This window comes from Eurypyga helias, unplaced genomic scaffold (assembly GCF_000690775.1).
Source record: "Eurypyga helias isolate BGI_N326 unplaced genomic scaffold, ASM69077v1 scaffold6182, whole genome shotgun sequence".
Classification (NCBI taxonomy): Eukaryota; Metazoa; Chordata; class Aves; order Eurypygiformes; family Eurypygidae; genus Eurypyga; species Eurypyga helias.
Genome location: NW_010235213.1, coordinates 59,267 through 75,698, shown reverse-complemented (window position 1 = coordinate 75,698; position 16,432 = coordinate 59,267). Strand labels below are relative to the sequence as shown.

General features: G+C 40.8%; 1 protein-coding gene across 1 annotated transcript in view; it reads right to left on the bottom strand.

The window, feature by feature from the left end:
- Positions 1-16,432, bottom strand: part of SATB2 (SATB homeobox 2) — a 109,298-nt gene that overhangs the window by 52,667 nt on the left and 40,199 nt on the right. The window contains exons 4-6 of the mRNA XM_010146662.1: positions 12,659-12,761; positions 7,031-7,049; positions 3,551-3,566 (exon numbers count right to left, since the gene is read on the bottom strand). Of these exons, the coding sequence (XP_010144964.1) occupies positions 3,551-3,566; positions 7,031-7,049; positions 12,659-12,761 (138 nt within the window). The remainder of the gene's footprint in view (positions 1-3,550; positions 3,567-7,030; positions 7,050-12,658; positions 12,762-16,432) is intronic.

The window sequence follows — 16,432 nt, the reverse complement described above, 5'->3', positions numbered from 1 at the left end:
CCACTCTGTCCACTGTTAAAAGAGAAAATTAGTTTGCTGTGATTTCAGTTTGCACTTACAAGAGGACTGTCAGAGTAAGGGTTACTGCAGGTGACTGTACACAACAGCACCCACTTTAGTTTGCAAATCTGAACTTGTATAAAAGCTTCACAGAAACATAAGCAAAAGCAGCACAAAGTAAAAGCAACAACAATAATTAATATTCTTTTGGACTTCTCAGGCATCACCCACTGCTCAGGAAGTGATCCTTATCAAATTGGTAGCAGGTATCCTTTCCAGCCTCGTTTTCCAAATAACCAAGCTTGGACATTTCCACTCACACCGTCACTAACTTTTGAATCTGTCACCAAACTGAGTACCTTCTAAAAGGGGTGAATATTTCAGAATTTCTAGCATCTAGGTGAAGGAAGGAAACCAAATTAGTATCCACTTACACAAACCCAGTGGAAACCAGACCATTCCCTGAGCGGCTCATGGAACAGCTTCTCCTTACAAACTCAGCAACTGTTATCTTTTTGGCCATACACTCTACCTCGCGTTGTGTGTGGATAAAGCTATCTGGTAACGTCAGCTCACCCGGATGCACCAGAGCAGAATCAAGCTGCTTGTGTCACAGCACGCTGCAAAACCATGCGATTCACACATGAGAAAACTTTAAAGCATGGTTCTTTTACCCAAAGCCTCACCACTAGGAGTCTGTCCAGAAACCTTAGCGCATTTCTGCATGAGTGCCCACTTTAAAGAAAGTGGCCTAAGTCTCTTAAAACCCCCTTTGTTTAGCATAACAAAGACCCATGATCTTCCACTGACACCCCACTACAAAAAAAAATTATACACTACAAACCAAACACATAGGCTGTAATGTTATATACACGTACATATTGTCCCTTTTAAATACCTTCTGTGAGCAATACTGCAGTATCTTTTCATGGAAGGGCAAAACTAAATGTGCGTATTGCAAAGGTACATTTCCTCTAAAAGTACTACTTGAAATAGGAAATTAAGTTTAAAAAGTACATAAATATAACTATTAGATAGTTTTAAGTAATCAGAACTCATTTTACAGTATGTTGCAGATTCCATAAGCAATTGGATAGGCATTTTTATACTGATGTGATAGAAAAGTGTTCGGGGACATGTATCATACAACTAGAAAACTACTACCTCACCCTGCTATTGCTCTCAGCAAGTAACCAGATAGGATTTATTTCATAAATGCCACAATACTATTATAACTTGTGTAATGATTAACGACTGTACAAGGCTTTGAACTCTTTTTTAAAACTTAATCTATATAAAGCTTTGAAGCTTCACACAGTTAATATGCTGGATGACAGTTTACTGATGACTTTCTCTGTTTCCTCCTAAACAGAAAGACAGCTCTTTCCAACTTCCAGAGTTAATCTCAGACAGGGAGGACTGAATTCCCAGTGGGGAGGGAGTCATGCCCTGGACACACACAGACACACACAGTTACTATCTTTAGAGCTGTCATTCCGGAACATCACAGGTACTGAATTTTACAACTAGGTGAATTAGTACCCACGATTTTCTTGTAAGGAATTTCAACTCACGCTTCCTGTTCCTTCAAAGGAAAAAAACAACGACATCTTTAACCTTCTATAAAATAATTGTGTTAAAAAAACTTTTAAAATAAAAATTAAGCAATTCTAAGAAAATTATTAATGCTATTTTTCCACAAAAGCCAATCTTTCAACCCAACTGATTTTCTAAGCAAGTGCTTATTTGTGCAGTATATTTCAACTTTGAAACACAATGCCATATGGGCAATACACAACCTTTTTTGTCAGCAAATGACCATTCTGCTACGTTACTCACAGCCTGCCAGAGACATAACTCAGTATTTCAGTTTGCTGAAAATAGTGAAATCCTTACTCAAAGGCTGCTCCTCATGGTGTCAGTAGGCCTTCTTGAAAATCAGGTACAGAAGGCTCTATACTGCTAGTCTCTGGCTTTAGGAACAGACATGACATCAATGTGAAGTATGAAATACGAGCAATGTTAATACCAGGGACAGACCCATCATTGACGTAGAGATGCCATGTGTGGGCAGGGGGGCGGGGAAGAGGGCCTGATTTATCACAGCCCCAGGCCACGTTCTGCAACAGGGACAACTCAGAGCCCACATGGCCATACTAACTATTGCCTCCTCGGCCTCCCGGCAGTAAGCCTGCATTGAGTAATGCCACTAAATACACACAATTTGCAACAAAACCAAATGTAATTACTCCAAAGGTGCAGTAGCTCTTGGCAATCAGGAATTAAGCTGATGTAAATACAATAAAGATGTTGCTCAGTATACATTAAATGCTCGGAGCATCCAGATAAAAGAAAATACAGAAGAACTACTTTCAATCTTCATTTACACCTCTGGAAATCCAGAGTCCTTCCAATACAAGTTTCAGAAGAGGTGAAGTAAGTTCTGAACTATTTTGTAGTTTAAGAAACGCACAGAGAATAAGTCACTGAAACCAACAAATTACTACTTGTTAGAACACAAAAACAGTAACCAAGTGTTTTTGAAAACTTGGTGAGAAATAAATATAAATAACATTCACTTTCTGGGCTGAACCACATTTGCCAAGTTTCCACCCACTCCTGACTTTAGTGCCAAGTTATAAACCCCTATAAAAATAAAGTTTAAGATGAAAAGGCTGCCAGGCTGTTAATCTCTACAGAGCTACTTGGAATTACAATTACACAGAGACATCACCTGACTTGCTTCCATAGGTGTATTTTTCCCTTATTATCAGTTTCCTTTTTCGATCACATTAGACTATACAGCCATCCACATACTCCCAATAAATAAACCAGATTCTAGTCACTTCAACCACTTCAATAATAAAAGGTTACCATTAGCAGTTACGCTGGATGGAAAAAATGTGCATTACTCAACTCCTCAAGACTCTTTTCCTTCTCAAACACATTGCCCATATCAGATTCCCTGTTGTTCTTTGGTAACTATGGATTGGTAGGGCTCTGCAGGGCTGGACAGGAGCGAGCCTGAGACAACCCTGAGATGGAGACTGGCACTGGCCAGGGAGACAGGCCAGCCTGCCAGCAGTGCTCTTGGAAACAGGGGATACAGGAACCACAAAGCTGCTGTGACACCAATGCTCTGCCTCAGATCTTCCTGAGCAAGATTTTTCCATTTGCATCCTCCATTTTCCATGTTCTTACCCCATTACAGTCTTTCCCTTATCATTCCCTTGTTTGCTATTGCTCCACTCAAACTGGGGATACATTCACAGGTCTTGTAGTGCTGTACAAACTGGCTGGTACTTGAATATGTTGGAATAACAAGCAGTGAAGACAGAGCAGCAGGACCTTCAAGTGGGAAGGAAGGGGCTCCATGGACACGTACTGTCTACGTTCAAGCACTGCTGAAAAACTTCCTGGGCTATTGATGCCAGTGCCAGTTAAACAAAAGCTGGTCCAGGAAGCTCTTACCCACCTCCATCTGTGGAGTGACCACAGCAAAAGACATGGCAGCGTTTCCCTTTCCTCAGTGCATCATGCTGCCTGGTATATGGTCCTGCAGCTCTCTGCTTGAAGGGCGCTTTTAAACCAAGTACAACGCTATGGCCACCCACTCTTCTGAAGCCATACACCAGGTAGGCAGAAACAAGGTGTCCGGACAACAGGTACTGCACTGAGCTCAGCAAGCAGTTCTCAGAGCACTGCAGGATAGCGTCTGCCCCTCATTTTCCTATATCCCCTACAACATGTCACTACCTCTACAAGACAGTCAGAAACCAACAGAATCCCCAGAATGGGAGCAGCAAATTGTCATATTTCAATGTTTCTTTCTCTTCTTATAATGACTACCACGTGTGTCGATGTATTTCAACTGCATACTGAGTTACAAACTTCCTGGATACAGCACAGAAACAATCCAGTGCACCCTGCCCCTGTGTGATGCTCTTAACCTCTACCCAAATCTTCCTTGCACAGTCAAGCAGTTGACACAGTCCACAGCACAATAGCTTGGGGTGGTCCACATGCAACTTTCCATTCAAAATAAAACCAGCTCAAAAGATTTAAAGTAAGATTTATTTCCCCACCTTCCCTTCCCCTCACCCTTTATTTTCACTCAGCTCTTAATAGGAACATTCTGACAAACAGCCTGTGAGGCATTTAGAGCTTACGAGCGGCACTGAATTGACTGACAGCACTGGAAACCAAATTCCTACGCACAATAACGGATGCTGCAGGGAGAGCAAGAGCGTAACACGTCTCCCAGCACTGCACATCAGTGGGGACACACAGAACCCGCCAGCACCCATGACCCAGCGAGTCCTGAACTCTTCACTCCCACAGGCGTACGGGCACTTTGCCCCAGAATGGGAAGAGACTGGTAAAGAAATGTTTTGTAATAAGTTACTAGCCAGCAGAATTGCCATGCTCCAATTGTGACAGGATGTCACCACCCAGGGCTGTTCTCCAGTGCTTCAGAGTTTGCTTCTTTGTTTTATTTATTATTTAAAACCTGGTGATCATAATAGCCATTTCCAGTGGTGGTCATGGCCAAGCAGGGAGAGCTCTGTGAACTCTGGTGTGCCCTGCACTCAGCTTGAGACAGAAAGTTTCCCACAGTTTCTCCTGGCTTAGCACCATTCTACTCACTGGAGGAAAACTTGAACTTTGGAGCTCTGCTTGGGGGACAAAGCACTCTTCGGCACAGTACCACCCTCTGCCTCGGAGAGACGGGGCTGCTGCGCTACACCCAGAGGGTGCCCTCTTGATTATGCTACATAATTATGAACTACCACTTTTTAAATAACAGAACCACTCCAGAGCACAGGAGGTGCTTTTAAAGTGGTAATTCTGTATCTTTTCATCTATAATTACAATAATTACTTATTTCTTTTAATCACAGCCCACTTAACCACTTCAGTGCAAAGGGCTGGTCTGAGGAGTCTTATTTTTGTTCAACATCTAATCTTTGTATTTACCCAAAGTCGCTCACTGACTTCCTTCATTGTCTGATCTCTGCCTGGGCCATTTGTTCCTGCAGAAAAAACAGGTTGACTGGAGAGGCAGACTTGATAAGAAGCTGTAACTTTTACAACCTTGCCCTTCCTCTACTCCTACAGGATAACAAATAACCTCAAAATAGCTATGGAGCACATACAGAAATTGCCTGGCCGCTGGCTGTGGGTAGCAAAGGCCTTTATCCAAGTGTAATGGAAAACAGACAGGAAAGGCCATTGTCTGCTCTTTGCTGTGTTGCAAATCGCTCAGTTCCCACCAAAGCACAGATCACTATTTTTGTATTTAGAAGAACCATCATTAAAAGGGAGCCTTTGATCAGCACCAGTTGCAGGTGAACTGAGCAGAGCGTACTAGCACTGCTGATTCTCTCTGTGCAGCTGACCTTCTTCCTCTGTCCTAAAGACTAGATCCAAGTCATCCCTTCAGACACAGAGATCCTAACACGTTTTCTGTCAGTTCTGCTTAAACATAGTAACTCATATTCTTGCCATGGGGTGTCCCTGGACTGCATTGCTTCCAAAGATGCTTGTCAGAAGAGAGGAATTTAACCCATGATCTTATTTTAGATCATTTTTGTGTTACTGTACAGATTCAAGAGGGCACATGAAGTATGAACTCAGTTCTTTATAATCACGTTAACACTGTTTGTAGACAGGACATGCCAGATCCATCTGGCAGAGAAAAGCATTACACTGAAGGTGCTTTAATGCATGAATATTGGCCAGGTGGAATGGAAAAGAAGAAGCAGGGCAAACATTACTCAGAACTGTCTGACAGAAACACAGAGTACTGGTTTAGATGGACTGATGGTCTCATCTGATACAAAAATATCTCCCTTCCTGTCAAACTACTGTGACAGAAGTCTGCCCTGCTATTTAAGTACTGACCTTTCCTGGGCACCTCAAGAGGGAGGTGCAAACCTCCTAGAACACCCAGTCAATTGCGCAATCCCTCCATGGGGGACGCGTCTCTTCCTGACTCGTAACATCGGAGATGGAGACAGAGCACAAACATCATTAAGGCAGACATATAAACTCTTCAGATACTGGAGTGAACAGCATTCAGTTCTGCTCTATGTGTTCTATGAAAACCATGAGATCACAGATAGCCACATTGCCAGTTTCACACCAGGAACGCGTATGCCTGTACCTAAGCCTCAGGTTTTCCTCCTGTTGCAATCTAATCTCCACTAGTGCTTACTTTCTAAAAATTCCTTTTCTTTTGAGCTAACATGTCGCTGTTTGGCAGCACACAAAAATATGTTTTAAATATGAAAGATTCTGCAGATTAAAAAAAAAAATTGTTTGCCTTTTAGAAAATGAAGATGACCATTCCTTACTAAGAATTCAAAAGTGGCTGGACAGTAAGTCCCAGACTCAGCACCCAACTGGTCCTCACTGAGAAAAGCACTGGACTTGGAACAGGAGGCATTCTAAAACCATGAAGTTGAGTGAAATTATTTGAGCAGGTTTGGTCAGCTTCTCTTAATTAAACAAGGTATCATGTCCCTGCATGCAGGGACAAGACACAGGACAAGTGGCTAGGCAGTTTCTCTACAGAAAGGTTTCCAACCGTTATTTACTGCCATATGTTCCTTAAAGCAGCAATGGCTGCAGCTCCAGCCACATGCAAGTGCAAGAGATGGCATTCAGCTAACCAGACATACCCTTCTGCCACGACACGTGTACTATTAAGAGTGAGAGCCACTGCCCCAAAGCAGTCAGAGGACATGAAAGACATTTTAAATTCATACATGCATTTACTTCAGAAAAAAGTTAAGCTTAAGTAAAAAAAACCAAAAAACCCCAAAGGGTCTGTTTTAATTCTCTCTACAGAGAGGAATAGCTAAGAGGGCCAGAGCTCATAAAGCTCCTGGAACACGCTGCAGTGGGTAAATTGTTTCTTAACAACATACACGCACAAATCCCCCAAACTGGCGCTTAACATCAGGGACAACGCTGAAATACAAAATGCTAATGTGGGTGTGGAAAACAGCAGTCAAGGGGTCTGTAACTCTTGCTGAATCCTGACAACTTGAAACTTATATTTAAAGAGCAATGCCATTTTTTCCTCATGACCAATGCAAACCAATTAACTACTCTCCTCAAAAACCAGCACAGCAGGTCACAGACTTAAGAGGATGTCTCTGAGTCAGAGATGATCTTCAGGTCACATAAGTCATCTAGATGTTGAAAAGCTTGCCTGCAAATGTTATTTTCTTTCCTTTTTCCTTAAGAAAGTGAGGAAAGTCCTATTTTTAGTGAAATAAATACACAGTCAGGAGTGTAAAAGTAAGCAAAGGAAAAATTATAGTAATGTCACGAGCCACAGCGCTGACCTGAATGACCTTAACTGGTTTAGTGCCAGAGCCACGACTAATATCCAAACAAGACATGAAATGATCTCTTCTTAAAAAAACCGTAACATTTCTCCCTCAATCTGTTAGCTGAAAAGACAAAAGGTCAAGATCAATATATGTATATATACATACATATATATAAGCCCTTCTATTTACGTAGAGAGATACATACATACACACACACGCATGTATAAATAGGATCTTTTTAAAAGTCAAAACCACTGCTTGGAAATATCTGATGTACCTTTTCATGAGGCTTCCACAACATCAGCTTCAGAGGAACAATTAAAAACTATTCCTCAAAGCATATCATGACAATTTTCCCCAGGCTCACACAAGCATTATCACCATGCTGCAATCCTAGGTTCCTTCAGCCAGGAAATAACAGTGCTGGGAGCCCTTCTGAATTCTGTTTCTAACCTCTCTCAACTGACAACAGCCTCTAGAACCCATTAGAAGAAAAACAGATTGTTCTGTCTATCCGTTATGGGAAGTAAGCAAACATATTTTCAAGAATAAAACAGCACACAAACAACAAATCAGTAATACTGGAAAAATCAAAGAGCAGTCAAAGCAGATTCTCCATTTAAGGAGGCTATGGAAGGTTTTTCTTATATTCCTGAGCTGTTGAAATAGAAATAACTGAGCCCTCCTCCTTTAAACTGAAAAGAATCATCATTTTACAAAAACTTTGAGACAGCCACAGTCTCAAAACTCACATCCACAGAAAGCTATTTTGACAACCACTGATGGCAGGAGCAAAAATGAAATGTTCTTAATACACAGACAAAGAAAATACGGCTTTTTATTTTTAAGTTTGCAATGTATTTATTTCTCCCCTCTGCCTTCCCAGCTTCCTCCCACCAAGCTAAGTTGTGTCATCGGGCAAAAAGAAAAAATTCACACCACTGAAGAGTTTCAGTTGTGAAAGAATTCTGATACAGTGATAGTCCTTCTGATAAAAATAGAAAGCATGACACTTGGAAGTGAAATAGCTATTGAGAAACACAGCTAAAAAAAAAATATTCCAAATGCTGCGAACCCAAAATGCTGGGCAGTGGGCAGGTAACTGCTACAAGTTTGATCCCTTAGCAATGATCTGAGTTGCACAGCAGAGTTCTGAAATACTTCTTTCCATACATACATATATGTATGTTTATAGTTACTTACAAAGTGTTATTTCTATTTGTGCATCAATTTGTTAATCAAATTAAGAGCCAATGCAAGCATTTTAAACAATTGTTCGAATCCTGACTTTCAACAATGTTGAATAACTTCCGCCAGCTTCGGCAAGTTCAGCATCTAGAGAAACCAGACAAGTGGTTCTCAGGTTGGAAGGAGCAACCCCGTGGGACTGGGCAGGACACACAGTTTGAGAATCCCTGGACTAAGCCACTGCTCTGTAACAGTCCATATGTAACCTCTCCTGAAAAGATTAAAAGGGAACTCTGATTCTTCATTCAAGTCAGTTTAAACACACTTAAGCCCCGTCATGTACTGACAACACCTTGCATCACTCAGAAAAAAGAAAAATAAAAAGTAAATAAAAAGTTTTAAAAAGGCTTCACATAGTACTATGAAAGTCACTCAGAGTGCATATTCTGAAGATTACACCACAAACTAGATAGCTTAATTACCACCCCAAGTGATTACAGACATCCACAAGGGGAAGAGAAAGTTCACAGAAGAACTGTAAGCTTTTTGTTTCCCAGCTACTGTAAATTTTCCATTAGAACTGTGTTATGCCCCCCTTCACCTCTCTGCGTGTACCCCAAGGAGACTGAAAGCAGGGACATCCTGTTACAAAGTCACGCGTGTCCTCGCACGTACCCCGGGTGGTAGGCTCAGAGCCAGGAGGAGACAAAGAGGCTCCATCCTCACACCAGCCAATTCCCGAGTCTGTGCACCAGCTCTCGTGCCACTGAGTAAACTGTGAATGTCTTAAAACCTTAAGGGGCTGGGGCGGGGTGGGAGAAAAAATCCAAGCAGAATTTTGTTCTAGCATCATCTTGACACAAGACGAAATTACCATGCTGAGCTGAACTAACTGAAAACTTTTTTTAAATTACAAGCATAAATAGTTTAGCTGTCTTTTTGGTGAGTTCAACAGAATGCACACTGAGAATGTTTACTTGAGATTGGATACAATTCCATTTGTGTACAGCTTTTACATCTGTTGCTAATGATATCAAATTATTGATTGTTCACTTTCTTGTATTTATTCAAACATTAACTATATACTCAGCAACTTGATGCTTTGCTTTCCTTTTTTTTTTTTTTTGGAGAGAGAACTTTTTATTTTTGCCTGGCTTCAGTTGTAATTACTTTGATCTTCCAGAGTGTATAATTATTTTACTGTTTATTTATATCTATGAGAAAGGAAAAAAGTTTGACCTAGGAGATCTATATGTGGCAATTTGTAACAGAATCACATAGCTTATGTTTAGGAAATCATGGTTTTGATTAAGAAGCAACCATTTAGTTCCCACTGTTTTATTAAAACAGACATTAACAGATAATAGGAAACACATTTAACACTGTAGGCTGCATTTAGTTTGCAACGTCAATAAAGTTATTTTGAAGCCCCTTCCTATTTTGCATTTACCACAGCTCATGGGAATTGTTTTTTGCTTTTACTTTCTAATAAGGAGCTCTAGAGTTACAGACTGACATGGGTGCTGGTCCCAAAGACTCTAAATTATAGTTTTACCCAATCTATCCAGATTACAACCCAAAATATTAATTGCCACATCATCCATCCACTTTCATGGAAAACCTAAGTCCTTTTATTTAATTATTAAAGGAGGATTTGATGACACAAGCATGTAACTCAAGTCACCGATTTTGCATACTAACTGAGCTGTCCTGTAGGAATATCTGGCTACATAAAAGAAACAAAATGTCATGAAAACAGAGTTGATGAGAAACTGAAACCACCCAAAGAGGGGCAGAAGTCTTCCCTCTTTCCAGGGAGTTTAGATTACTGCCCTGAAGTTGCATGGCTGTTTATTCTCCATGTACCACTATACCTGCCATAGGCTCTTTGTTTTCTCTCCCACTCATACGGTTGATGAATCAACACTACTTGAACTGCTTTATAGCAGCTTGTGTTTACTTCACACATACCTTAACCTTCCTTTTTCTCCTCCTACTAACACACACACACTCCCAAACAGCAACGACTGGCTGTGTCTCTTTGAATAGCACAGATACAGAGTTATCTGGCAAACTCTTCAGGTTTGGATCCTTGACCTTTTGATTGAGGTCTCATTCTGCTTTTACTGCACTTAACAATTTAACTGTGCACTTACTAAGTAAAAAAAAGTAAGAGCTTAAAGAATTCAACGCTCCAAGAACGGAAGAAAGTGGAAGACTGCAGTGTGCTAGAAACACTCAGAAGCTGTAGTGGCATCTCTATGGTTAAGAACACTACAGTTAAGGGCTTCCAGTGCCTCTGCAACTGGCACCCTTGCCCAGTTTGGAAAAAGAAGAAAAAAAAAAAAAGCCCATGTCTGTTCTCCTAGAATGGCGAGTATAAGCGAACGGTGATGACCTTGAAGCTGTTTGATTCCTTTGATTGTTTTTTAACCAAGAGGATATGTTAGAGCACTTCGAATAAAATTTTTTTATTAAGAGACACCATTTAGAGAAAAGAAACACTTCTGAGTCACACAATGGCATTTTAAAGAGAGAAGAAATTATCCAGTTTATTTGTCATGAGGGTAACCATGTACTAAAATGTCCAATCAACATTTTTACTTCAAGCCCAAATCATTTTAGTAGGTGAAAAGCAACACTTCCATTTCCTCATCTGCATTGTTACCCCACTTCTGCCTGAACAATGTTCCTTCTAGACACAAATAATTTTACCATAAAACATTCTTCTTTTTCTCCACCCCCCAGTGAAAATCTAATCACTGCACAGCCAGGCCTGAGCATCTTACAGGTATATAAGACTCCGCACAAGCCAGACGCGCAGAGGAAAACCAGATGCCCCAGAACTTGCTCTGGTATTTTATGCAATTCTGTTTCATGTGTTCCCAACTCAAGCAGTCGACTCTGTATGGTATTATCATGCAGATTTCTAGTCTGTCCTATGGAAACTGAACAAGCAACCTTTCATAGCTCATGTAAGCCAGCCTTTTAAGAGAAGGTGACAGCAGATTCTTTTTGAAAGGTGCTAATCTTCATGCAACTACAGATACAATGGCTTCTCAAGAAGAACTGGATGTTACTCTATTTCTGCACAATGCTTGTGAATCCTGTTATGATTTTCCTGACCACTGAAAGGATCACAGAGAGAAACAACAACAATAGCCTATGTCTTCTTTCTTTCAATGATTGTCCCTTCAGTGGTGTAGCAGTGACAAAAACTAGGAAAAAACCTATCACAGAGCAAAGCTGATCTCCAAGGTTGATGGGCACTGGGGGAGAGAGGAGCCAGCTGGGATTGTGCAAAAGCTTTTGGCTACCCCCAAACTCCTGCTCAAAGCACATGTGTATTTTAAAACAAAAAACCTACCCAACAAATGGTCCGGGACACAAGCAAGTCCCTTCCTGGAAGGAAAGGATTAATAAAAGACCAAACTACATGACGGGTGCTTGTCACATCACTTTGTGTACGATTAGAAGGTGATCACACATTTCAGGGGTGAGAGTGGGATGAACTTACGTAGAACAATTTTACTGCCTTGGGCATTCACTGCTAACCAACTAATACAATTGCACTGCAGAAAAAATACTATTTCTATTTTATTCTTAACTTCACTGTGTGCAGCATCTTGTTATTTAGCAATGTCTCTTAACAATCAGGTATTAAATGCACCACTGGTGTCCAAATTCCACATGATAAACATGGCAGGAATGTCAGTACACTTCGTAGTACTGACAACAGTGAGCAAGGGCACATGTACCATAGAAAGACAGTTTTTTAGCTTTCATGAATAAAATGCAACTAAGGTAATTTACGTATCAATTTAACTTTTATATCCAAAGCTACTAGAACATTTTTTTTTCCAGAACTTTAGCTTAATTCAAAACACAGTTGATCTTTCAGCACAGCTAAATGGGATATTTTAAGCATGTTTTAAGAGGCCTGTGTTTTCACGCCAGCCTTGTTTGCAAAGTATCAGATTTAATTTCAAATGTGCTGTGACTGTGCCCTCTTTGTAGACAAATTCACTAATATTATTATAGCTTATTGTCACTTTTACTTAAAGCAAATAATCTCAAACTGTCAGCAGAAGTTCAAGAACTTGGAAAGTCACAAAAAAATCAGTTTACCTTTAATCTTCTTGTACTTTTTGTACCATCTCCCAAATTCCTGGCACTTGGTTGCTGACACATTGGCATAGTATGTGCTATTTACAATGGATGAAATCATACTCTGGAAGTACAGAAAGAAAGACAGAAAGTGTTTTAAAAAACCTCGCACAATTAGAAATCTTTTCCAGGGAAAGTGAATGACACACGAGTGCACAATGATCATCCATTTGCCGCTTTAAAATCAAAAGTAGCATCTGATGAGTACACCAAATTGGTTTTATTCTCCATTCTACACTCCCAGCCATAATAAAAATTAGAAAATAATTATTATCATTTTGCATAATAATGCAAAAAAGATGCAGTACAAACCTAGACTGTGACCTGCAGCTCAGGCCAGGGGGCAGTTCTACTTTACTTTCTACCTGTGATGTTCAACCATGCAAACCTTAGTTGCATAACAAGAGGCGGTGCCATGCTGGGGAACACATGCTCGCTGCACCTGGGTCAGAACAAGCACGATTTAGGAATCAGACCCTAAAGGTAAGATTAGATGCTCCAGCATGCATAATCCAAATAACGTTTTTCAAATGTCTCTGTTCTGCTTCCAAATGCAGCGAGACCACACAGCCAAGAATCAGAGAACATCCGTGCTACTCGCTGCAGAACAACAGTTAGGCAAATAAGTTAAATAAATATAATTTATAGAAACGTGTGATTAGCCCTTGTGTGAAAAATCACCCGAGAGAGAAATTAACAGTGTCATTCAGAGCAAAGGGAGCTATGCACACTGCAATGCTGAACAGACAAAAACCACAAAAAAGCTCAGCAAAACCCAGTATCACTTGCTTAACCACCACCTGTCTCTACTCTTTGCGAATTCCCTCTAAGCAACCTTCAGCTGAGGCAGAGAGGAGCGCAGTAGTTTTGCAGCACCTCATTCCCATAAAAATGATACTTTATATCTGGGATGCTTCTGTCCATAAGGTGGGGAAGTGCCTGGTTGCTGGCAGTTCTTCCTTTCTATTTTTTTACCATCCCTTGATCCATTCTATAGAGGAGGCATCATCTTAACAACAACGTCTTGCTTTCCGTTCCCCCTGCTCTGAACACTCCCAGGGTCAAATCATTCCCAGCACGTGAACATTTCCAGCAAGGAAACGCAACCTAACACACGGGAGCCAATGCACCTTCTCCAGAAATCACACCACCCAATGTCAACGCTCAGAACAAGCTCTGGCACACTGCATGACCTTCCTGCACCGAGACGAGAGCGTGAAGAGGATCTTGCAGCTCCAACAAGTGTTTCCCATGGATTCAGGCTCCAGCAGGCTCTTGTGCAAAACTGGATCTTGCCCACCTCTGGAAAGCTACAAAGCTTACACATTGGCCTACTCGATTTTAACAATACTTTAAAAACAAAAACATCCCCTCCCTCTTCCAGATTTAACCAGCCTTCTACCCAATTCACTGCAATAGCACAGGACTCCAGCTGAGTCCTGGTGACTTAAAAATGTGAGCAAAGCTGAGAGGCTTAAGATAACTGGGTGGTGCAGATTATTCCAGGCTTCAACAGCTCATTTCCCTTTCAGTAAAGAGGCTCTTCTGCCTTTCCACTGTAACTTTTCCACTCGAAGGCTGTTAGGGTGCACTGCAGTCGAGTCTGAAAGCTATGAAGTAAGAGCCTTCTTAAATGGCAGTTTCAATTTCTAAAACTGAGATTCAATTCTCTAATTAAAATCAATATTTTGAGACATAAACCTAGCATTGTGGCGGTCAGCAGCAATTGCCTCCCCATAAATCCTCCCCTGTTCCAAGCCATTTCAACAAGCAACAGTATTCTGAAAGCCTGACAGAGAGAGAACCTCTGCTAAGGATGGATTCTGAACAAAGCTGAGCTGAGATAACTTGCTTTTTTGAGCCACTTTAGTCAAATTCCAGTCACCAAGGAAGGGTGGGGAAATTGTTTAGCTCTGTCTACCAAACAATTTTGATTTTCCGCTTCCCCCCTGCCCCAAATCCTACAATAAATCAACATTACTGAAATTGTAGGGCTATTAAATATCACTAAATATATTAACCCATTAACCTTTATTTGAGACAGCAAAGCTCAAACCAAATAGTAAAATCAAATAGTAAATCAACCATTGGTAAAAAATCCCAGGACAGATTCTCTTCAACTGCTTGACAGGAGAGCAGGGAAAGGAACCATAACAACTTTCAAACTACATATCCTCACTATTAAATGGGAAGGAATCCTAGGGGTATGTCTGCTAGGAGTCTTGATAAGTCTGCAGAAAGGAAACAGCCATTCAGAAGAGAATGGCAAAAAAATATTTGACTAATTGTAAATTTCTAAATAATGTATATTATTCCTGGGAAAATCCTGAAAGAAGGAATAGATTATATGAAGTAGCAGATATGCTTGGTATGTGTGTGGCCATTACGGTCACAGGGAATGAAAACTACTTAGATCGGGAGTGAAGAAAAGTCCACAGAGAGAAAATCTGGTGCAGGAGAAAAATACGGGATGTGCTCACATCCCAGGGAATCTTGCTCCAGCAAAGAGACAAAACCCATGGTCAGTGCTGAAATGAGTTATACAATATACAGGAAAGACAGAGGGTTCTATGCAAAGAGAGAAATGCTGCAATAATTGGGTTCCTTTCTGCCACTCACACTCCCCACACCTACCCTCCTTCCCCCCAGCTCGGTTAACTGGGATTTATTTGTTTGAAAAGGAGCTGTGTGCTAAGGGTAGCTAAGCTGCAGCCACATAATACACCTAGCAGAAAAACCAGAACAATTTTAAATCAAAGTGAATGATTACATTTCCCATTAGCGGCAATCATAATCCCCATCTGGGCTGCATGGAGAGCTCGGGCACTGGGAACCAGAGACAGAGCACCGTTGCTGGTGGGAGCGAGAGCTCCCCGCGCTGCCCCTCTCCACTTCTGTACTTGAGGCACTGTGAACACATTAATAAACAGCAGCATTTACTCTGCAGTTTGACTCCTAAGAGACCACTCTGCAATTTGCTGCTGTCAATAATATATTAACCACAAGGGGGTTGTAATGACATTTCACATTTGGCACGGTATTTTTTTAAAACTGATTTGGGAGAAGGAATTGTATTAGAGGCATATTCAGATGATGGTAATAGACAGCTCTATACAACCTTCCATTGTATCTTTTGCATTTTGTGAGCCAAAACAAAAGAGACTGAAACTTTTTATGACAATAATAACAATAATAATACAAGCTGCATTCTTTCAGCCCCAGTTCAAGGGTCAGTCACTACGCAAGGTCACCTACACCTGTGCTTAAAAGGAAGCAAGCTCAATTTTCTACAGAGGGATCTCCTTTTAGCTGTGTCCACTAAATAAACAGTGGGGTGAGGATTTTTGCTGCTACAGTCCTGCCACCAGTAATTTTGTAAATACGTTTCAGACTGAGGCTACAGAAGGAGTAAACCAACTGCAACATTTCCACCTGGTAGGCTTTGAAACCGAAGCAGGAGGAAAAAGACCCAACAACAAACAAATTGTGTGTATGAAATGATGCATAGTTTAGTTATACTGGGTACTGAAGAAGACTGGGCAGAGACAACCATATGCTGCAATCATCATTAGCTGACCAGATTCCACAGATAATTCTATTTTAAATAATTACACTCAAACTGTGTGAAAAGAAAAATACTTTTGTCTTCAACACACTTATGCCCTGTGCAAGTCTAGAGTCACTTCAGAGCTACTCCTTCAGTAAATAAGGCATGTTATATAGTTTCACGGGTTT